The 23065-nt window shown below is 54.7% G+C and overlaps 1 protein-coding gene across 8 annotated transcripts; it reads left to right on the top strand.

Annotated features, from left to right (window-relative positions):
* Positions 1-1116: 1116 nt before the first annotated feature.
* Positions 1117-22962, top strand: Rarg (retinoic acid receptor gamma). 8 transcript variants are annotated; one of them, XM_074083477.1, is made up of 11 exons: positions 1117-1371; positions 1974-2033; positions 2774-2837; positions 6152-6477; positions 17314-17462; positions 17652-17793; positions 18444-18604; positions 18800-18976; positions 19384-19588; positions 19994-20152; positions 21683-22962. In XM_074083477.1, the coding sequence occupies exons 4-11, from the start codon at positions 6294-6296 to the stop codon at positions 21880-21882; spliced, it is 1377 nt and encodes a 458-aa protein (XP_073939578.1). In that variant the 5' UTR covers positions 1117-1371; positions 1974-2033; positions 2774-2837; positions 6152-6293; the 3' UTR covers positions 21883-22962. The 8 variants fall into 8 exon arrangements, with proteins under 8 accessions (XP_073939578.1, XP_073939577.1, XP_073939581.1 ...); XM_074083476.1 differs by having other exon boundaries at positions 2771-2837; XM_074083480.1 differs by lacking the exon at positions 2774-2837 and having other exon boundaries at positions 1224-1371.
* Positions 22963-23065: the final 103 nt, after the last annotated feature.

Raw genomic sequence — 23065 nt, 5'->3', positions numbered from 1 at the left:
GAGGGAGTGGTGCCTGCATTTGGTTCATGAGGACAGGAGTCTCATTCACTGCAAACCAAGTACAGATGTGCTTGGGAGGGGGAGGAGGGATTAAAAGCCACATTCCCAAACCTTGGCTGGGTCTGCCCTCCTTCCGCCACCAACACCACCAGGACAGGTTACAAGGGGTGATCCTACTGGCAGGATCACCACACAGACTGCGCCATCCCACCCCAGGTTGGATGCCAGGGTCCCACTTCCTGACACCCGCTAAGAGTTGCTCCCAGGGTAACCAGCAAAGTCAACAGCAGCCAGGCCACCTGGGGACAGGACCCTAGAGTACCTATTCCCAGCTCTTCTTAGCCTTGGAGTGAAAGGGAGGGTCTGTCTGCACCCCTATTGACATCTCTGGTCTCCTGGGGTAGCCACACCAAGCCTCTTCTTCCCCCTCTCCTTTATCTGACTCTGGCTACAAGAGGCCTTTCCCAAGAGGGAGGACACCTAGCCCCCAGAGTAGCAGTGAGGCTTCAGCAGAGTAATTACAGTATGGAAAATGTGACAGAGTAAATCCAGTATGGAGGACAACTGGCCCCCAGGGTGGCAGAAAGGCTAGAGCAGAGTAATTCCAGCATGGTGGCCCAGGAGCCTGTTCCCCAGGTGCTGGCCACCCTGGGAATGTTGCTGGGGAAAGGTCCTTGGGGCTAGAGCCTAGCCCAATACCTACAATGTTCCTTTTCTCCTCTTCCTCACTTCTCACCCCAGTCCCTGTGGGACTACTGGGTGGGTGGGTGGGGGGGGGTCTGTGCACAGACTTTGAATTTCACTTTTCTCCAGTTCTGTGCTTAACAGAATGGAGTGAAACTGCTATATTGTCTGTCTGTGTTGTCGAGATGAAATCAAGAATGTCCAATCAGACACAGACACTAACTTTGGGATCCAAGAGACCCTGCGTCAACCACATTCGTGGCACATCTACCAGGCAGCCAGGCAGGCCCTGCTGGCTGAGGCAGACGCACACCCTGGGCTTTCTCCCTCACACCCAGCCCAAGGCTCCTCCCACTCCCAGCTACAGTTCCTCCAGCTCTCCTCCCAGCCTCTCCCCTTCCAAAACCAAGCCCAAAGGTGGGGACCTGGAGTTTACGGCAGACAGGGTGAGAGGGAGGAAGTCCCAGAACCCAGCTTTCAGCATCCCCTCAACCCCCACTAGTTAAACCAGTTTGCTGCTAGGGCCAAAAGACTAGGGAGACAAGGGGAAGCGAGAGCCTGCTTTAACCTGCAGGTGGAGGCCACGCAAAGCGAAGAACTGCAGGTTCTGCTCTGGCATACGCGTGCCCCATCACTCCACCCTTGGGAGGACGTGGACGCAGAACCCGCCGTTGCCTACCCTGAGAGGTACCAGAGAATGGCCTGGCACAACACAGCCGGACCAGAGACAACTCAAACAGCAACCCCCTCCCCCTCGAAATGGCAGGAAAGGGAAGAAGCCAGAGAGAAAGGGTTGGCATCACGGCATCACGGGGCCCAGGACACTGATCTCCTCTGCCAGCCTTGCCCGGCCTCTCCGGGGATGGAACCATTGAAGCCCAGCAAATGGGAGGGGCGCAGACCCAGGCGTCCTGAGCAGCCCCGCCCAACACCCCCCTCACCCAGCCCCCGCGCCCCCCCCTCCAGCCCTAGGGCACCGAGGAGGGAGCCGGGCAGGAGCAGGCGGCAGGGAAGGGAGGAGCGAGGGCGGGAGGGGGAGGAGGGAGCCGGGCAGGGAGGGAGGTGGGGGGGATAGGGAGGGAGAAAAAGAAAGAAAATATTTTCCGTGTCCCCGCCTGCAGAGTCAGTGTGCGGTTTGGGAGAAAATGTGTCGGATATTTTGGGGTGGTCACGTGGGCGGGCGGGCTCCGAGAGGCCCCGGGACAGTCCCAGCCTAGAGCCGTGTTTCCCCCCCACACACGAGCCCCCCCATTACCGCGAGCCCCTGACACTGCGACGCTCCATCCCAGAGACTGCCCGACGCCGGGACCTCGGGACTCCGAGGCCTCCCTTCCCCCGCCCTCCTCCAGGTGAGTCAGGAGGGGAAGCCGGCTCGCCCGCCCTCCCTCCAGCCGCGGACGCCTGGGTCCTTCGCTGAGGTGGGCTGGGGGCGGGGGCGTTGGGAGTCACGCCGGTCCTTTCCCTCCCGGGGCTGCTTGGGCTGTCCGCCGGGCTTGCGGGGGGCTTCCTGTCCGGATTGGGGGTCAGCCCTGATGTGGGAAAGGAATGGGAAGGTTTTAGACGGAATGGGGATGGGCCAGGTTTTCTGCCCTTGATTTTAATGAGTAGTGGGGGAGAAGCGTTTCGGGAAGAGTCTTAAGGAAGGGGGACATCTATCCTCTGTCTGTGTTTGGAATTTGAGGGAAGATGGGGTTCCCTCCCGTGGGAGAGACAACCGGGCTCTTTGCCTGGGGGTTCCCAGGGGTGGATCTGATGGTCTAAGCTGGTCCGTTTCTCCTTGGTCAGTGGAGTGGCACATAAGGGTAAGGACAGCGTCTAGCAAGTGATCCGGCTGTGGACTCAGGTCTTGAGAGGTACTAGTGGATAAGAGAGGAGGAGTCTGTGAAGTTTCCTTAAACTGCTAGTTCAGGATTTCCTCGGACATGTCCCCAGCCATGGATGTGAGTCTTACCTCCCTTCAGCCAAGGAGGGGGGGCTTCTCTGGAGTATTCTTGAGGGAAACCCGAAAGGAACAAAAGAAGAGTAGGGATAAAGACCCAGGAGTCCTAGGTCTGCAGTTCCATTGACACTGTCTCTCTGTCCTCAGCAGTTACAGACCAGTTCCCTCAGCCTGACCCAGCATGTAGGAGGGAATCTCCGCAGTTGGCCAGTGGGTAAGAATATGCATAGTTGGTGGTCATGATCCAGGTGGGCAGGGAAGCCTAAAGAGGAAGTCCTAGAGCAAGAAGCCGAAGTGATTGTCCCCCTTTTAGGGCGCCTGTCCTCTGGGCTGCTGGAATCCCAGTCCTCAAGCCCTTCAGATTGTTCCTCAAATGCTAAGCTGGGATTAAGGACCACAGTCAGTGTTCCATATCCTTGAGTCCAAGTAAAGACCAAGAAGAGGTTGAGGGGAGTATGTGCAGGGTGCTTAGAGCTTGGGTATCCCAAAAGACAAGCGCGCATGCACACACACACACACACACACACACACACACACACATGCACGCACAAGTTGTGGCTTAGAGCCTGGTAGACAGCACAGGGCACGCCCCCCCCAACCCTGGCACACCCCCACCCCTGGCTCAGAAAGCCACCTAACTGGCACCTCCAGTTCCCCCCTCTGCCCCACCCTGCCCGTGCCCTCCAATGCCCACACACATTCCACTGGCATTGCCTGCCTGCCTGCCTCCTGGGCACTGCCCCTCCCTGGGGCCATTGGGGTAGAGGGAGGGCACCTGGGGATGAGAGGTGGAGACTCAAGGGTCTAGACTCCCCCAAGAGTGGCAGAGGGCCAGGGAAACCAGGTCCACTGCTGCCTCCTGGGGAGCAGGCTGGGGGCCCAGGTTAGAGCAGAGGATGCCTGGGTTCTCTGCCCAGGCTGGAGATGGGGTCATGGAAAAAGGTGGTCGTGTTTATACAGAGGGGAGGGGGGTAGCGGGTGGAGAGCAGCCTACAAGAGCAGCTTTGTTCCAGGCTCTGGAGCGGGCAGGGCAGCAGGGAGACGCCCCCTCCATCCGGCAGCCCCCTTCATCCATGCCCTCCCCTCAATTCCACCTCAGCTCTAAGAGAAGCGGCTTTGTAAGAGCCCCTTTCCCCTAGTCGCTGCCCCCTGGGCCTCACATCTGGGGTGGCATCTTGGAAGAAGAGAAGTCCTCTCCATAGGTACCCCCAAAGAACCAAGGCATCCAGGGCCCTCATTTAGGATTTCCTTTAATTCTACTCTGTGTTCAATTTCTTGTTCCCTTTGACCCTGGATTAAAGACCCTCCCTTCCCTTCCCAACCAAGGCAGAGAGACCAAGGCTCAGAATGGGAAGGAATCTCTGTCCCCTTCCTCTAGATTCCTAGGTCCCTTCTCTGAGGCCTTATTGGGGGAAGGCAGGAAGAGTTGATTTGTTCAGCCTCCTTTTTCGGTGAGGGCCTGGAGTCTAACATCCCCCTCTAGGACTCCCTGTTGAAGTCCTCCTGCCCTATCCCTCCAGGTCTGTTTCCCATCTGAAAGTGAGATGCAAAGACAAGGAGGGCTGGAGCAAAGAGCCTTCCCAGTCTGAGCAATATGAAAAACTGCAAAAGATTGGGGGGGGTTGTTCATTAGTGTCTCACCCTTGGCACTGGAGGGGTTAATCCACCTGGAATGTGGCCTGGCCTGTTGAGCTATGGCTCAGGGCCCCCCCACCCCCCAACTCCTGGCTCCACCTGGGCTTAAATTGGGATGAGGACCTCTTGGAATAGGGGAAGGAAAAGGACAGGAAACCTAGGGACTTGGAACTCAGACTTTAAGACGTGGGGAGACACTGGAGAAAAGAGTTGGAGAGTCCTGAAAGTATGGGTGGTTCCTGATGAGGGCTAAGGGCTGCTGCTTCATGCATTGGGGGTGAATGAAGTGTGGTAGTGTTGGGTTCTGAGTTTCTGTAACCTCTATGACAATTCATTCTCAAGGGCTTGAAGACCAAGGCAGATGAGAAAAAAAAAGAGGGACAGAAGGAAGGAAGGGTACAAAGAAAGATAGAGAAATATTGATCCTAGAAGCAAATGCTGATGGAAAGGGTTGCAGAAATGCCCATTGCCTGCATGTTAGCCTGCCTACCCTGTGAACTCTATGTGCTATACTCTTGTGGTCCTTCTGTGAACCTCTTCATATCAGTCTGTTTTGTTCTGTCTCATGGAAGTACCCAGGCTGATCCCCTCCTCAGCCCATTAATCCCTAGAGAGGTAGCTGGTTCTGGGGTTCCTGGGAGAGCCAACCTTTCTCAGGTCAGAGCATTAGGAGAGAAACTACCTGCCAGCCCTGGGATTCCCATTTCTTCTTGTCTCCCTGCTTTCCTTCCTCTTCCCTGGGTTCAGGTTAAAAACCTCAGGGAGAAAGAAAGCTACATTTGAGGAAGGAGAGGATGTAAGGAGAGTTTTGGAGAAGCAGATAGCTCAGAGATGAGAAAGAAAAGGAGATGGAGAAACAAAGTATACTGAGGACAAGGAGAAGAGGAGTTTTCTAGCATCATATTTGTCACATAGTGGGGGTTCCATCAGCATCCCTAATTTAAAGAAGATGTGAGAGGGGTTAGGAAGTGAGAGATGTTTGGAGACAGAGAAAAAATTGGGAGGGGAAATTAGGTGGGAGTATTCTCTCTCTGAAGACAGAGAGAAGGAACTGCTAATTAAAAGAGAAGTATGGAGGAAGAGAAGATACAAAAGAAATAATATGAGACATTTACATAACATTTAGCATATGTCCTACTTTATCCTAAACACTTCATACATGATAAATCATTGAATCCTCACGACATGAAGTAGGTCCTATTATTATTCCCCAGTAGTAGATGAGGAAACTGAAGCACAGATTGAATTAGAAACTCCCCCGAAGTCCCAGAGCTGGCAAGTGGTAGGGACATCAACTCAGGTTGTCCAGCTATAGAGCCTGTGTTCCTCACCAGTGTACTGTACACCTCAAGAGAGGTGTAGGGTCCCAAAGTTACAATAGTTTCCAAGGTGGTAGAGAGTTTGAATATTTTTTTTTTCTTCTGGTGCTGGGAATAAAACCCAGGGCCTCACGAATGCTAGAAAAGCACTCTACCACTGAGCTACAACCCTCAGCCTGAGAATTTAAAATTTGGCTCAACCACTTACGGTCATGTGACCTAAAGCCAGTCACTTAATCTCAGTTTCCTCATTTGCAAAATGGGAGTCATAATTCCTTCTTCATAGGATTGATGTGAGTGTTAAGTCAAATGTACAGCCCTGTTGTGGTGCTTGGAGTCCGAGTCCTGTTGACCAGAAGTCCTCAAACCATCATTCACGTTGGAACCTCAGTCTACCCTTGCCTGAAGCTAGTCTAGAGAGTTTCTCAAAGTCTGCATGAGTCCTTGCCCTACCCTCTCTACCACACAAGGGGCTGAAGCCAGCGCAGTGTGGACCCACCTGAGGGTGGACCACAGGGCTTGGGACCACAGAGTAATCATTCTCTCATCTCTTCTTTACTTTTTTTTCTCCTAGGACTCTTGGAGACCCAGTGGGCAGACCAGGCAGGGTGGGCACGGAGCCTCCCAGGCCCAGACAGTGGGCATGGGCGGGGGCTGTGGCTGAAGACCACCCCCGCCCACTGCACACCCCAGGGGACTCCCACACTGCAGCTGCCATGGCCACCAATAAGGAGCGACTCTTTGCAGCTGGTGCCCTGGGGCCTGGATCTGGCTACCCAGGGGCAGGCTTCCCCTTTGCCTTCCCAGGAGCACTCAGGGGGTCTCCACCATTCGAGATGCTGAGCCCTAGCTTCCGGGGCCTGGGCCAGCCTGACCTCCCCAAGGAGATGGCCTCTCTGTGTGAGTCTCAGGACTATTGGGGGGATGAGGGCAAATGGAAACAGGAGGGCATTTGGAGGATGGATGATGGAGAAAATGGGTACCTCCATTAGGAAGGCAGGCAGGGGATGGGAATTTGGTCTAATGGAACAATAGTAGAACATGATAGTGGTAGGATGGAGGGGGTCTGAATGTGTACTAAAGGGAAGTGTCTACAGATGAGAGTTCTCCTGCTCGAATGGGATAAGGAAGTAGCAGGCCTAAAATTGGGAGGTATAAAATTGCCTCCTGAATCAGCCAACTAGCAGAAAGGAACACCTCCATGTGGGCAGCTGAGGGTGGGTCTTGTGCCATCTGAGGCTGCTACCTGCTTGCAGTTGGGAGGTGGGGGGAGCAGAGGAGTCTGAAAGGCCAGTCAGCTGTCTGTGTGATCAAGAGGAGATATGGTTCTGAGGCTTCAAAGAAGAAGGAAACCTAGTGCCAAGTGCCCAAAAATGTATGGGGTCAGGAGACTCTTTTGCTTGGTTCTGGGGAAGATGGGAACAGCCTCAAAGAAGGTAGCTCTTATACCATAAGTAATCCAAAGAGGCTCAATTGGTATTCCAGAAGCATCCCCCAGCCATGTGGTTCGGGAATCCTCCTCTCCCTCCAGGCCTGGCATAAAGCCCATATGCTGTGCAGATCCCTACTTGTCCCCTAGGCCTGCCCTCTTTGGGTTAAGCCTTAGAGTGCTGACAGCAGACAAATAGCTTGGGCCTCCCTTCCTCCCCTCTGGGATCCCTCTCTGTCCACTTGGTTGTTCTCCTTCATGGCCAGACTATGACAGCAGGAGGTACTATGAGCTGGAGGCTGGGGTGTGGGGCTCTGTGGGGCAGGGTGTCAGCATGTAAGGCTTTGATTGGGGAAAAGGAAAGGTGATTGGAGGGGAGAGGTAGACAGAGACCGAGAGAAACAGACAAAAAGACCCTTAACTGGGCGCTGGTGGCCCATGCCTGTAATCCTAGCTACTTGGGAGGTTGAGACTGAGAGGACTGTGGTTCCAAGCCAGCCCCTGCAAATAGTTCATAAGACCCCCATCTCTAAAATAATCATAGCAAAATGGACTGGAAGTGTGGCTCAGTCTGTAGAGTGCCTTCTTTGCAAGTGGGAAGCTTTGAGTTCAAACCCCAGTCCCACCAAAATCAAACAAACAAAAAACTAACCCCCTCCCAAAAAAAGATAAAGACCCATTTTTTATGGCTCCACAACTTAGAGGGTCAGAGAGCAGAAGAGGAGCCTGGCCTTCAGGAGGGGCACTCAGAGGGTTGTATATGTAAGGGGTGACTAGACTGAGCTGGCAGCTCCACTGGAAAGAGCGTGCCCGTGGAGAGAAGGTAGGGATGTGTGTGTGTGTGTGTGTGTGTGTGTGTGTCCACACTATATGTAGTGTGTGCATGCGCAGCATCTCCCTGAGACTGCTCATATACAGAATTCCAGTATGTGCAACAAAGAGTCAATGTGAAGCATGTGGAGGTATTTAATAGGGCTGCTGATGGTGTGTCTGGGGTTTGGTGAAGTCTGTCAGTGGCATGTCTGTAGTCCAGCAGGGGTTATTGGGTGACATGCAGGTGAACGAGAGAGCACAAAGCTCCCTTTTTGGAAACTTCAGCTGGGCTTCCCCCTACCTCATTTTCACCCCATGAATCTGTCCTGGGGGCCAGGGATAGTGGGAATACCTCCTCCTTCCCCCATAAATGTACTTCTTGCAGAAAACTGTACAACTTAATCTCTTGGGGCTTGATTTTGCCAGGTTCTGAGAGAGGCAACTGAAGAAGATGGAGTATAGAGGGAGAGGAGAAAGAATGGTACTAGGGAGAATGCTGAGAGACAAGGCCAGTCCCCAGTGAAGTTCTTGTGCTCCTGTGTCCTGGACACATGGAGATCAAGGTCAGGGTTCAAAGTGAGGTCAAGGTAGGGGAAGGCGCCAGGCTGCTGGGCTCCATCCCCAAAGGCTGCCCTGAAGGAGGGGAGCTGAAAGGAGAAATTCAAGGGAGGAGCCAGAACCTGGGCAAGTCATTGGAGAGGGTGCGGCTAGCATGGAGGGACAGGCCTGGGCAGGGAGGTGGCAGGTGGAGTAGGGAGGAGGGAAAGGCCTGGGTCCAGACAGCTTGCATGGGGGTGGGGTATGTAGTACCTAGTGGTAGTGCTGGGGAAGAAGAAGAGATTCTGAAGTCTGAGAGCCCTCCTAGGGTAGGAGAGTAGCCAGCCAGGGTGAGAGAGTACCATCTCATTCTCTGACTTGCTGTCCCTTTTTGGCTAGGACCATCTAATTTAGAGGCCTAAATTTGATGCCACAGCTATCCTCATCTTGAATCTATGCCTCTCTCATCACCTCTCTTATTCTGTGGACGACCCTCTCTCACACATAGGTTAAAAGAGGAAGGTCCAGGAAGAAATCTGGAATTTCTTCTGGGCTTGCTCTTGGATCTTATTAAAGAGTCCTTATCACCTTGGGGACATCCTTGTTGAGAAAGAAAATCTTGCTCCACCTCTTGGGGCTCTCCTGGGGCCCTGGTGGGTGAGGCAGGCATCTCAGAGCCCTGTGGTGGAGGAGGGGAGAGGTGAGGGTAGCATGTGCTGCTGATCCAGGCAAGCATGGGCCTGTGTGCATGGAAAAATAGGGGTGTGTGCAAGCGCATGCGCTCCTGTGTACCTGCGTGTGTACATACATGCATGCTCTGATGCCTATGTCCATGTGTATCTCTCTTTGTGAACATTGATGTGTTGTGTTTGCTTTTTCAAGATTGCAGGGAGTGGAGTGTGTTGGGAGGGAAAGGAAATCTTGCCCTCCTCCTTATCTTGCGGAGTTAGCTGTGGTTCTGAGGACCTGGCCCAGTTTGTCCTCCAAACCTGGTGACAACTGTCCTAACCTTGGGGCCAGTATCCCTGGCAGGGAGCCCAGACCAAGAAGACCATACCAAGTCACTTAGGGAAAACTGAGGACAGGTTGGCACAGGAATTATGGGAGTCTTACTTAAGAAACTCCCAGACCAGAATAATCTGAGGGGTGGCTACACAGGCAGGTGGAGATTCAGAGAGAGCCCAGGCTCTGGGAGAAAGAAGCAAGGACAGCAAGCAGCGGGTGAGGGTGGTGAGCAGGCGGCAGCGAGGTCTCCTCCAGGAAAAAACCCCAGTTGACTGCCTCCTTCCCCTCCCCTCCTGGTCTCTCCTCCTCCGGCTCCAGCTCCAGCTCCAGCTCCAGCTCCAGGCCGACACAAACGGGGCTTTGATTGCAACAGGAAACCTCTCCCGCGGGGGGAGCCGGGCAAGCCGCGGCTGCTGGGGCCCAGGCTGCGCCCCCCTCTCCTGGCCCCCTACCCAGTTCCAGCCCCCATCCTGCCCATCGCTCCTCACATCCTTGCTTGGGCCTTGTCCCTTATTCACACCTCCCTGTTCCCCCCTCTTCTGCTGCCCCCTCCTCCTCCAAAGACTCCTCCCACTACCCTTCAGGTGGGACTCCTCAGTTGGGATTTACCCTCCTGGGCGGGGCCTGCTTCTCTTTGAAATGCCCCTTTTTCAGTTTTTTGTGGGAGGTTTTGGAAGAAAAGGAGAATTTAGCATGAGGAAGCCTGTTATCCTCAATTCTCATCTAGAAGGTGGCAGAAGGGGGAGAAAGGAGGAATGTATAAGGAGTTAGCTGTCTGTCCTCCCTACCCCCCCCAATCCTGGCCAAACTCATCTTTGCCAGGGTGGTAGGGCTCTGAGGGGTAATCATGCTAAAGTATGAGTGCTGATGGCCTTCTCAGTGGGGGATGGTTACACTTCTTTGCTTCTGGGCCTTGCCTTTGTGGGGCTCTAGTTGGGAGGGGATGTGCCCTGGTGGTGGGGATCATAGAGAAGGGGGTGAGTCAGGCAGCAGTCCCCCCACCCCATACTTCAACCAGGCTGGCGGGGAACATCTGGTTCCCATGAAATGCTAGAAGGCTAATGGGTCTAATTGCTGCAATAAGGGCTGGGGGGACTTTGGGGAAAAGAGGGGGCACTAGGTCCCCCCATCTCCTCTACTCAAGGCTGTACTAAGTTTGTCTAGAATGGGGGGTTGGGGTTGATGGGAAGGATGAGCCTGACACCCTAATTCTTGGTCGCCTCTCATCTATGCTAAGGTCCCCTCTCATCTGCAAGTACACACATATGGGGTGATGAGGATTGGGGTGAATCTGGTGAAGAGAGAGGGGGACTATTGAGGACTCGTGGCTTTCTGGAGCCCTCCCCCATTCCTCTTGTGCCCTCCTTCCAACCCCCCTCCTGTGGCCTGGCCACTTCTGGTTCTAATTACCTACCAGGCAGGCCTGACTTAATTGGGACCTTTCAGATTTTGGAGGGGGAAAGAGTGTGTGTGTGTGTGTGTGTGTGTGTGTTGGGGAGGTGGGGGAACTGACAGCCTGAAGTTGACTAATCAGGGTTCTCTCCCCTTTGTTTTGGGGGTACTCTCCAAAAATTTTGCAATTTTTTCCCTGCTGGCCACATTCCAATTTAGAAACCTACTCTCTTTTTAGGGGAGATGAATCCAGGAATGGGGTATTTGGGGTTGGGAAATGAAGGGAAGACCTCGCACGGTTGGAAAGAGCTTGCATTTCCTCTCCATCCCTTCTTCAAGCCCCCCAAGTCAGCCCTGCCACCCCAGCCCCCCATCAGCAATTCAGGCCTTCCTTCCCGGCCAGCCCCCTCGGTCCCTGGCAGCCACCCGGGCCCCTCCCCGCTCCTGCCTTCCCTGCCTACTCTGGCACCCCTTCCTGCTCTTTATTCTTCCAACAGGCGCCCCACTCCTTCAGCACCCCAGTGCGTCCCCCACCCGGTACAACAGATTCTTAGAAACGCGTGCCCCGCCCTGGCCAGCCACAGCCGCCAGGCGGGGGAAGGGGTCGGGCCGGGCGCCGCTCCCGCTCCCCGGCGCTCCCCGTGTGAGCGGCGCTGACAGAGCCGGCTGGGCCGGCCCGCCGGGCAGCCGGGCAGGCGGGGCGCGGAGGAGGGGGCGGTTTCCGGGAGTCGCCGCCGCTGGCGCTGTCCCGGGGCCAGGGTCCCCGATTCGGCCCGGCCGGGCAAGGGCAAACTTCTGACGTGGCCAGCTCCTCCCGCCCCCTCGCCCCCTTCTCGGCGCGACAAGGGCGCACAGCGCCGGAAGGGGCAACCGAGGAACAGGGAGGCTGCTGTGGGAGCTCAGGCGGGCATTCAGTGTGGCATTGGAAGGGAGGATGGGGCAGTATGGTGGGGGTACAAGTGACTCTGAGCACGGTTAGTGATAAGCAGCGCAGTTACTGCCGTGGGGGGCACTTGGCACTGTAGAAAGTCGCGGAGGGAGTTGGCATTCACGGAAGGGGACAGTTTCATCTGAGGCGCAGTTGGCACTACAGGGACAGTTTGAGCGGGTAATTTTGTGTTCTACAAGTGAAGTTCGGTTTGAGGAGAGGGCAGTAAGAGAGGCACTAGAGGCGCTTAGGGAGTGTCAGCCGCGAGATCGGGCTTCGCGGACTTGGAGGGAGGCGGCCCGGGACACTGCTGAGGAAGGACAGCTCGGGCTGGGAGGGGTATAGACTCTCCGCTGCGCTGGAGGGGGCGGGGGACTCCGCTGCGGCGCTGGCGACTGCCTGGGCGGGGTGGGGCGGGGCCGGGTCAGGAGGAGGTGAGCGCGCCCGGCCACCCGCCCCGAGGGGGGTTCCCGGAGAGTTCACGGCGGGAGCGCGCTCCGGCCCTCGGACCGGGGGTGGGGAGAACGGGAAGGAAGGAGGAGGCCGCGCGCTCCGAGCCGCAGGAATGTACTGTTCAGCCCTGAAGCGCGCGCGCGGAGGGAGAGGGAGGAGCCAGGCCTGGGAATGAGGGGGGTGGAGGTAACGCAGGTCCTCCGGATCTGGAGAGCTGCTACACACGGGAGACCTCCACGTTCTCCTCTCCCGAGTCATTTTTAACACCGGGGCCTGTATTGACTTGTGTGAAAAAGGAAGGGTGAAGGGGAGGGGGAATACTCTATGAAAGGAAATGCGTGCGTTTAGTTCCTCCACTCCTTCCCCCAGCTCCAACCTGGGTACGCGCCTAAGTGCAAAAGCGTGCAAAGCCTCCGGGCGATGGAGAGAGAATGTTTGCAAGCATTTTCCCGAGCCAGGTGTATTTGCACAAACGCGTGAACCTATGAATTTATGTGCGTGCAGACATTCATGTGCACCATTGCATATTTGCATATGCGTGATGCGTGCCAAGATAAATGCATGCACGGATGTATGTCTAAGCAAGCGCGCGCGCCGCGCGGCGAGTGGATGTATGTGTATGTGTGTGTGCGCTCCACTCCCAGCTCTGCTCATCTTGGTGCCCGGCCCCCTTCGCTCTCCAAGCCCCACCCCCACCCCTCCAGGCTTTGCTTTTACAAAAGGTCTCCCCAGTGCTAGCAGCCGAGACGCCCAAAGTGAGCCGGACGGAGGCTGAAGCTGTAGCCCCGGCTTCGCGCCCCGCCCAGTCCCTTTCCCTTGCTGGGGATCCCCCTCTTCCCCGCCCACCCCTTACCCCCCATGCAGCTCAGCGCCCTATGCTAGCCTTCCCCCTCCCCCCTCCAGGAGCGGGGCGCCGCGGGGGGAGGAGGGGGAATGGGCAGCGGGTCCTTGGTGTTCTAGCACCCAGCTTTTCTCCAAGCCGGGTCGAGATGTACGACTGCATGGAATCGTTTGTCCCGGGTCCGCGACGGCTGTATGGGACGACGGGGCCCGGGGCCGGCTTGCTGCGCAGAGCCACCGGCAGCTCCTGTTTCGCCGGACTTGAGTCTTTTGCCTGGCCGCAACCCGCCAGCCTGCAATGTAGGTACTTGAGTTCGGGGGTGGGGTTTGGTGTTCAGAAGAGGCTGGGGCTTACTCTTTCGGTGTGTAAAGTTAGGAATTGGGGTGTAAATGGGGTTTCTGGCCCTTTCTATATGAGGTACTGGCCCTTTAAACGTGGGGGCCTCAGCGTCTTCTTCGCGTGTGTGCCATAGTGTTTGGAGTGTGTGTGTTTTTAGAGTAGGTGTTTAGTTGGGACCTGTGGTTGATGCCACTCGAGTTCCTGGGGATAGGGAACAATCGAGGTGTGTGTTGGTAGTTTGTGCCCTCAAATCCCTAGCCCTGAAGGGATGTAGCACCCAGGACGGTGAATGGCGTTTGTAAAGTCCATGTGAGAAGCTGGGAGTGAGTGTAAAAAATATTTGCAGAGCGTGTGAACCCCTGGCGTATTAGGCGCCTTGCCTAGGTGGTGTGGGTGTGGAGTAGGGGCCTCTCCACAGCACTGTCGCCCTCCGGCTGCTTTGGCAGATCCTCCTGGCCCTATGTGGGGATATTTGTGGCGTGAGGCCGGGAGGGCGTGTGCCCCTGCGTGGCTGCGGGGGCGGCTTTGGAAAGTGCTGTGTTCCAGAGTGCATCCTGTGTGCTCTGCGTGCGGGGTGCAAGGGATTGTGCACAGAAGAGGAAGAAGGCTGGGCCCTACGTCCCCACCCCCCCCCATTAAGAAAGAAATGTTTGGAAATGTCTGTATTCGGTTGTATGCACGAGATGACTTTTTCTATGGCTCTAACACAGGACTTCAGCAGGAAGCGAGAAGTTTAAAGCAAAGTTTGTGTGTGGTTAGGGATGGCCTGCAAGTGACAGCGGCCAGGGTCGTAGGACTACGAGGTCACCAAATACCCATCTTTCCCCTCTGTGAAATGGGAGATGCCAGGCCTGGGGCCCTGGAACCCCTTTGCAGAGCGGTAATAAAAAGCTGGGGACTGAGAGGCAGTAAAAATGAAGTCCAGATGAGAGGCGGCTTTGAAGCCTGGGCCGCAGTGCCTGGCGGGGGTGGGGTGTGGGGAGGAGTCGGGAGGGGAGCTTGGAACACCCCTCAAATTTACCCAGGGCTGGGACTGCGCCTGCAGCCCGGGTGCGGATGGCGGGGGACCGGAGCTTGGGGGCACGCTGGGAAGGGGCGGGCAGCGGGCGGAGCGGCGGGCGCTGGGGGAGTGTGCACGCCGGGTCACCGAGCCCCCGCCAACGCGCCTCGCTCCTTGGCACTCGACAGCGCTGTTTACAAGTTCGGATTTTTTTTTTTTTTCAGTCTTTTGGTTCCAGAGCAGAGCAGCTCAGATTTAACAACTGGGAGACTGGAAAGGGGAGATGGCAAACAGAAGACCGTAGTTTGGGGTGGGGTGGGGCAAGAATTAAAGTGTACCATTTAAAGGGTGGAGAAAACATGAAAGTATTGCTTTGTACCAAATCCCTATGAATTCTTAACTTTCTCATTGCCCAATAGAATGAGGTATTGGAGTACATTGGGGGAGTGTTCTGAGATGGAGAAAATCTTCTTGGCGGGATTTTGGGGTTCTGAGCAGGGACCCCTTTCGTGTCCTTATTCAGGCCCATGAAAGCCCCTTGGACATGACTGGCAGGGTTTTTTTTCGTTTCAGTTTGAACCAATAAATTTGGTCCTGGGTAGGCACACAAAGCCATCTTTAGCCCTCCCACCCCCACCCCTTCAGAGGGCAAGAGAGGAGGGCAGGATGGTGTGTTTGTGCACACTTGGAAGCTTTGGTATCCTGGTGCTATGCTGGGAGGCTGAGGTGTTTGTCCGGTGTTAGAGCTGTTCGCTTGTAAACGTGTAACCCAGTGCTGGGTGTTGTATGTCAGTTTTGTGACTTGTCATTCACCTTTGTGGTGTGGCTAGAGTGAGTGTGCCTTGATGCCCAACTGAGTCCCTCTGTGCCAAGATCTGGTTAGGGTGAGAGGACCCGCCTATTGATCTGCCTGCTTTTGTGCCTGTGTGGTGTTGGCCTGGGAGAGTGTCTTCAAGGAGGTGTGTGTAGATGTGAGTCCAAGCAGCTCAGCTCTGGGCCTCGCAGCTGGGAGCGTTTACAGCCGGTTATAAAGAGTTTGTTTGAAGCTCCGCTCAGCCTGGCCAGGAATTTCCTCAATTTCAGCAATTTGGGCTTTAAAAGGAGAAAAACCCAGAGCCCACTCCTCCCTCCTCCCCAGCAGGGGCCCCTGCCTAGCCCAGGAGCAGCATCCCAATGGAGAGGTTTCAGCTGAGGAGGGGATCCCACTCTTTGGAGTAGCCCTTGTTAACTTTCTTGTGCCCTCCACAAGCAGAGTGACCTCAGAGCCAGTGGACTGCACTTCAGGGTTCAGGGGGCTGGGTGTGCCAGAGGGGTGTCGAGAATGGGTGACAGTGCCACTTAGACGGGAAGAGCTACCCCCGGGCCCGTCTCTCTGGGCCCCTAGTCTTATAATTGGCTGGCGCTGCCCCATGCCAGTCTGACCGCACCCAAGCCCTTGCGTAAGAGAGGAAATGAGGCAGCGCTCTGCGGGCAGGGAGGGCGTCAGCGCTGGAGAGAGCACCACCCCATGCATGGGCCTATGGGCAGACACTTGCTCCTAAGGACAGCAGGATGGATCTGAGGAATGAGGAGAGGGCCTGAAAGGCATTCCAGTGTTCCCCCCCTCCATCTCTCAACACCAGCCCCTCCTGGAGAACACCCCCCAACACACACCCCTGTGTTGAATAGATTCCCAACACCCTTCTCCCGGCCTCCTTTCATTGGGGAATCTCACTCCAGCAGGATTCTTATGCTAATTGCTGTGTGTGTTGTGTGTGGGGAGGGCTTTCCTCCTGTGGGGTGGGTGGAGCTGGCTTGGAATCCCTGTCTACATCTGGGCTATTCTTCTGTTCTCAAGCTGCATTGGGGCAGACTTGGAACCTGGTGGGCAGCAGAGGGTAGAAGATGTTCAGGAAGGTTTATGGAACACTCCTGAGGGAGGCTCTTCAGGGTTTCTTACAATAACTTGGGCCCTCCAGATTTGGGCAACAGGTCCTACAAGTTGAGTAATTTACAGATGTCCTGAGCCTCTGAAGATTAGCCACACACACAGGATTTACTCCCTAGCCTTCTGCACAGAGTGTGCCCTCCTCCACTGTGGGCCTAGGTTGAGACCCCTTGTGAGCTGCAATCCCACATTTCCAAAGGCAGCTCAGGAGTGAAAACAGGCTTAGAGAAGGAGCAGGAATAGGTCCCCTCCCCCGTTGGCTCTGTTTACCTCTTATTACCTGACTCTCTGCTTTGCTATACCCCCAACAGCTCCTAGACCTGAGAATCTGAGCAAACACCTGTCTCCCCTCTCAGTTTCATTCCTGGCCACTTAGATCTGGTCAGAGGATCTAAAAGCCTTGGCCCCACTGTCAGCTGGCAGTGCGGCACTGAGCCTGACATGTCCCCACGCTTGGCCTTGGTTCTTTCAGGTGTGAAATAAGGCTATTGCCTATCTCTGACTTGCTTTCCTGATTCTTATGCCACCTTCCCTCCCCTGTGTACTCTACCACCTCAGTGGCTTCTTGAGAAAAGGACTTTGTTGGTTGTTTGGGAGGTGATTTGAGAAGAAAAAGATGGGGGATTATCTGTTCTATTCTACTTGAGAGAAATAATCTACTACTGAATATCCCAGCAGATCATTCAGCCAGGTGCCAGCTGCAGGTGGCCTGTCATGGTCTTACCTTTCTTTCTCCCTACTTCCCCCCCAGAAGCTGAGGGTGGTGAGAGTCTGAGGATGATAGGAGGCTGGCTACTTGAAAGGATCTACCAGAAAAACAAGGAGTGAGAAGTCAGAGGTGTAGGGACAGAACCTACCTTCCACCTACCTACTTTATAGTTGAGGAAACCAAGTCTCAGAGGTTTTAACTTCCAGGATGACCTGGGTCAGGAATTTGGAGACTTGAACCATGTCAACTGGGGCTAGGCAGTGGGCAGAAAGAAAAGTGAGTGTGGAGAAGTGTGATGGGGAGATCTGCAGGTCTGTGGGGTCCTTCACCCACCCCAACCTTCACATCACTGCTTCCCTCCAGCGGTGGAGACACAGAGCACTAGCTCAGAGGAAATGGTGCCCAGCTCGCCCTCGCCCCCACCACCTCCTCGGGTCTACAAGCCGTGCTTCGTGTGTAATGACAAGTCCTCTGGCTACCACTATGGGGTCAGCTCATGTGAAGGCTGCAAGGTGTGTACATGGTGGGATGGGCGGATTGGGGAACCACTTACTGGGTGAGATTAGAGATCAGGGGCACAAGTGTTCTGTATGAGTGGGGCACATAGGCTGTTAATCGATTGAGTCAGGCCTGAGGCCACCTGCATGGTTGGTATTCCCAGCATCCTGCTTCAGTGACACTCCTCCTTCCCCCGACTCTAGGGCTTCTTCCGACGAAGCATCCAGAAGAACATGGTGTATACATGTCACCGTGACAAAAACTGTATCATCAACAAGGTGACCAGGAATCGCTGCCAGTACTGCCGGCTACAAAAGTGCTTTGAAGTAGGCATGTCCAAGGAAGGTAGGCTCCTATCCCTGGCCTGGGCAGGAGCACTCCTGTCCTACTGTGTGGCTGCCTGTCTTCCCTCTGGCTACCCCCACTTCCTAGACCTCTGAGACCTAGCCTGCCCTGAGGTGCTGTCTCCTTCCAGACCAGTCCTATTTGATTAGCTCCACTCCCCTCCTCTTAACCCTTCCTCTGAATGAGTGAATGTGGATTAGGATTTTATATTCCCCCTATTTTGTGTGTGGGGAAGGGTGGACTTGCTAGACCCCTCTCTTCCCTGTTCCCAGGAGGAGCCTGAGTTGGCTCTGGGGCGGCCCCTCCTTTCCACCCCCCCCATTGTGCTGCCAAGGCTATAAGTGGATATCCTGCCTGCATATCCTGCCCCCCCCCTCACCAGCTACTCCAGGGTGACCGGAAGGGCAGAATGGAGCCGAATGGCCTGGGGAGGGAGCTTGGACTGTAGGCCCTGGGTGGGGCTGGGGAGAGCCAGTCTGGGAATAGGATATAATGTAGGAGGTAGGGAAACTGAGGCACTAATTAGAATATAGATACCTGGGGAACAGATGTTCTTGGTAAGGACTGAGCACATTAAGCTAGGGCAAGAAAGTATATCCAAAGGGAGGCTCTGAGGGTCCTGACCCTCTTCTTGTGCTTCCACCCCCAAGCGGTGCGAAATGACCGAAACAAGAAGAAGAAGGAGGTAAAAGAAGAAGGGTTACCTGACAGCTATGAGCTGAGCCCCCAGTTAGAAGAACTCATCACCAAGGTCAGCAAGGCCCATCAAGAGACCTTTCCCTCACTCTGCCAGCTGGGCAAGTACACCACGGTGAGGAGTGAGCAGAGCCCTGGTGACGACGGTAGGGCCTGGGCACTTGAGGAGTGGCATTGGAGGCTGTGACCTGGTGCTGAGGACAAGCAGGGCAGTAACCTGCAGCGGGTTGAGCTTGGGGTATTGGCAAAGAGGAGACAGCTCCCAAGGGTGGCCTTTGTTTACATTCTAACCTCCATCTACTGCCCATAGAACTCCAGTGCAGACCACCGGGTGCAGTTGGATCTGGGGCTGTGGGACAAGTTCAGTGAGCTGGCCACCAAATGCATCATCAAGATTGTGGAATTTGCTAAGCGATTGCCCGGCTTCACAGGGCTCAGCATTGCTGACCAGATCACTTTGCTTAAGGCTGCCTGCCTGGACATCCTGGTAAGTTAGGCCTATGGGTCCTGCCCCAGACTGACCTTCACATGAGACTCCCAACAGTTCCTTGGTTCACTGAAGATTTCCTCATCTGCACCTCCCCCTGGCCCCCAACCACAGTCATCTGGGACTCCCCACATCTCCTCTACCCAAGCTCATTTTGTCTTGTCTTAGCCCCTGACCCTTGCACCTGATGCTAGACTTCTGGACACCCTGCCTCTTCCTGATTTTTCAGGACCTCCTGGCCCCAAGCCTCAGATCCTTCACCATTCTGTCTTCCTTCCCATGCCTGCTTTAGGTTGTACTTACTAGGGAGCTAACCTTCACTTTCTACTCCTTTCCTCTTTTCTCCTCCCCTTAGGAGCCCCCTCTCCCAGAGACTCCACTAACCCTCCTCCTACCCCCACCTCCAGATGCTGCGGATCTGCACAAGGTACACCCCAGAGCAGGACACCATGACCTTCTCTGACGGGCTGACCCTGAACCGGACCCAGATGCACAATGCTGGCTTCGGGCCTCTCACAGACCTCGTCTTTGCCTTTGCTGGGCAGCTCCTGCCACTGGAGATGGATGACACCGAGACAGGGCTGCTCAGTGCCATCTGCCTCATCTGTGGAGGTGCGGAGGCGCCCCCTGGCGTCTGTATGGGCTCCTTTCCCTCCATCTTCCACACCTGTTCTCTGACCAGGTGGGAGACCTTGGGGTTGCACCTGGTCCCAACCACAGACTTCTCAGATCCTGTATAGCTTTCCCAACAGCCTAGAACATAAGAGGAAAAAAAGGGGAACAAAGCCAGAGGTTCCTGGGGAGACCCTAAATACTGTTCTGTGTTGTGCTTTACCAATGGGAGAAAGTATAGGGCTTTGAGCAGGGGAGATAATCTTGTGGGGCTCAGGGATTATAGAGGAGCTGGTGGGACAGTTTTGGGCCTAGAGGTCCAAGGGCAGGGACTGTTGGGGATCAGCTACCTGTCACTGTATCCTGCCTCTCTTCTCTCCCTCTCACTCCACTGTGCTTGTGTAGACCGCATGGACCTGGAGGAACCTGAAAAAGTGGACAAGCTGCAGGAACCACTGCTGGAAGCCCTGAGGCTATACGCCCGACGCCGACGGCCCAGCCAACCCTACATGTTCCCAAGGATGCTCATGAAAATCACCGACCTCCGAGGCATCAGCACCAAGGGTTAGTTAGACAGAGTGAGCCTTCCCTCTGTCTTCCCAGAGCTGTGGGTCACACAGGTGGATAAGCAGAGAAAGGAACAGAGTAACTGAGAGCCAGGTGACCCATGTGGAGTCTTAGCTCATTCACACCCTAGTGAGGAGACTTTAGACAAATTCCTTTTCTTTTTCTTTTATTTTTTGGTGGTGCTGGGGATGGAACCCAGGACCTCACACGTGCTAGTCAAGTGCTTGACACTGAGCTATATCCAACCCCTCCTTTACTTTCTGTACCTTGTTTTCCTGTTTGTAAATTGAACCATACTTAATCTTATTACAGAAGCTATTTATTTGAGGACTAAATATACAATGTGTTTAGAAATGTGAATTAAAAATTCAGTTCTAGCTGAGTGCTGCTGGCTCATGCCTGTAATCCTAGCTACTCAGGAGGCAGAGATCAGGAGGATTGAGGTTTGAAGCCAGCCTGAGGCAAATAGTTCAAGAGACTCGAAAAAACCCTTCACAAAAAAGGGCTGGTGGAGTGGCTTAAGGTGTAGGCCCTGAGTTCAAACCCCAATACCACAAAATAAACAAACAAATAAACAAAAACAAAAATTCAGTTCTAGGGGCTCAGAATGTAGCTCAGTGCTAGAGCACTGGCCTAGTACGTGCAAGGGTTTGATTTCTGGCATTGCAAAAATTCAGTTCTACGTTTGCAACAGCATTTCAAGTGCTAGGTAGGCACATGTGATTAGTAACTATTATATTGGACGGGGAGGATATGTCCATTACCACAGAAAGTTCTATTGGATGGTGCTAGTTTAGAAGGATGCCTGGAACTAATAAAGGTTTGATAAATATTAGCTGTTATAAATGTTATTAAGAACATATCTGGGCACTGGTGGCTCATGCCTGTAATCGTAGCTACTCAGGAGGCAGAGATTAGGAGGATCTCGGTTTGAAGCCAGCTGTCAAATAGTTTGTGAGACCCTATCTCAAAAAAACCCATCACAACAAAGGGCTGGCGAAGTAGCTCAAGGTGTAGGCCCTGAATTCAAACTCTGGTACCACACAAAAAAAAAAAAAAAAGAAGAAAGAAAAAACACAGGAACAATTGGCAGCTTTGTACATTAAGAGGGTGGGGCGCCTGAGCAGTGCGGCCAGTTATGTGTTCTTAAGTTCTTTCAGGCTGCCTTTGAGAGGACAAAAGAATAGCATGAATGGGCAGCAGGCTGGGGAGAGCAGAGAAGACCAGGTAGAGAGGTTCAGGAAGGGGAGTGGCACCTGGGAAGCCTCCTGTAGGGAGGGGGTGAGCTGGGGACACAGAGGCAGCAAGTCCATTCTGGGAGTGCCATGGAGGGTCACAGGGCAGTGGATTCGAGAAAAGTTAAGAAGGTGGCCTCAAGGGCATGTGCTTCTGCCTTTATGAGCCTTTTTTTTTTTTTTTATGGCGGTACAAAGATTTGAACTCAAGACTTCGAGCTTGCAAGGCAGGCACTTTACCACTCACTACACTTCTGGCCCTCTTCTCAGCCTCTTTGCCTTTCCACTCTAGGAGCAGAAAGGGCCATTACCCTGAAGATGGAGATTCCAGGACCGATGCCCCCCCTGATCAGAGAGATGCTGGAGAACCCCGAAATGTTTGAGGACGACTCCTCGCAGCCTGGTTCCCATACCAAGGCCTCCAGCGAGGATGAAGCTCCTGGGAGCCAGGGCAAAGGGGGCCAAAGTCCCAAGCCTGACCAGGGCCCCTGACCTCCCCTGCTGTGGGGTTGGGCTCCAGGCAGCAGACTGACCATCTCCCAGACACCAACAGTGACTGGGGGAGGACCTGCTCTGCCCTCTCCCACCCTTCCAACGAGCTCCTTGTTTTGCCAAAGTTTCCAGGGGTGACTCTGTGTTCATCCCTGCCCTGCTCTAACCAGCTCCCTCTCCAGTCCTGGGGACCTGTTCTGCTCTCACCAGGACAGAGGGTGGAGGGTTGAGCCTGGGTCTGGATTCTTAAAATCTCAGCACTGCCCCAAAAGATACCAGGTTTAAGGCTCCCCAGGGAAGGAGGAAGAAGACTCTGCCATTCCACAGCCCCTTCCTCTGCCAGGTGCTTGGGCCTCTGGGAGCAAACAGGAACACTAGAGACCAAAAGGAGGGCCCCTGGAGGGGGCTGAGCCCACCCTCTTGCCCTACCCTTGGTGCCCAATGCTGTGTGATGCACCTGCCCTTTGTACCTAGTCTAGTGCCAGGTGGAGGGAGGGGGCAGGCTGGGCTCTGCATTTCTGGAGTGGGACCTGAGGGTGAAGGGACAGATGCAGGTCCATTCTGTACCTCTTGGTTGGGGGGCAGCCCTTACCCAGCACTCTCCATTACAAGCCCCTTCACCAGCCCTGTCATGTGCCTTGGGCTCCTCCTGCCCCCCATCTCAGCCATTGGGCAGGGACCCTGCTACACTACAGAAGGGCCAGGGATCCCTCTCCTCCTAGTGCCTTCCACCCTTGACCTCCAGAGCAGCTTGGCCCAGGGAGGGGAGATGCTGCTTAGCTGATCTCACCCTGACCCAGAGGAAGCCTCTATTTATTTATTAGCTTTTGTTTACACCCTGGAATGACCCCTTCCTCTAGGGGTCTTGGGAGGGGGAGCCCAGGGCCTCTGTGACCCCTCCATTCTTCCTCCATTCCCCAGTTTGTATTTAGCTGCCAAATACAATTCCCGCTGGCTCCCCTTTTTCTCTGGGGGGGTCAGGGTGCTGTCCCCTCCCCTCTGTTTACATCTCCCTTCTACCCAGCTGTATCGCATATTGCTGAGTTTTCTATTTTTGCAAAATAAAGTGATGGAAACTCATGGAATGTGGCTCTAGGCGGAGTAGGGGAAGTAACCAGCTGACCTGGAGAGGGAACTGGGGTGGGGGTAAGTGGGGCAGAGCTCCTAATCTGTTGAACTTGGC

Source organism: Castor canadensis, chromosome 8 (genome assembly GCF_047511655.1).
Source record: "Castor canadensis chromosome 8, mCasCan1.hap1v2, whole genome shotgun sequence".
Classification (NCBI taxonomy): Eukaryota; Metazoa; Chordata; class Mammalia; order Rodentia; family Castoridae; genus Castor; species Castor canadensis.
The sequence above is the reverse complement of the archived record's forward strand: the minus strand, read 5'-3'. Positions and strand labels throughout refer to the sequence as shown.

What these genes read in the sequence shown, in the direction of transcription:
- Rarg (XM_020160260.2), top strand. Translation starts at nt 13,010, where the DNA reads ATGCTAGCCTTCCCCCTCCCCCCTCCAGGAGCGGGGCGCCGCGGGGGG. An exon ending in GCAACCCGCCAGCCTGCAAT is followed by an intron (nt 13,275 to 17,313) that starts GTAGGTACTTGA and finishes GCTTCCCTCCAG; the next exon opens with CGGTGGAGACACAGAGCACT. An exon ending in CCGAGGCATCAGCACCAAGG is followed by an intron (nt 20,153 to 21,682) that starts GTTAGTTAGACA and finishes TTTCCACTCTAG; the next exon opens with GAGCAGAAAGGGCCATTACC.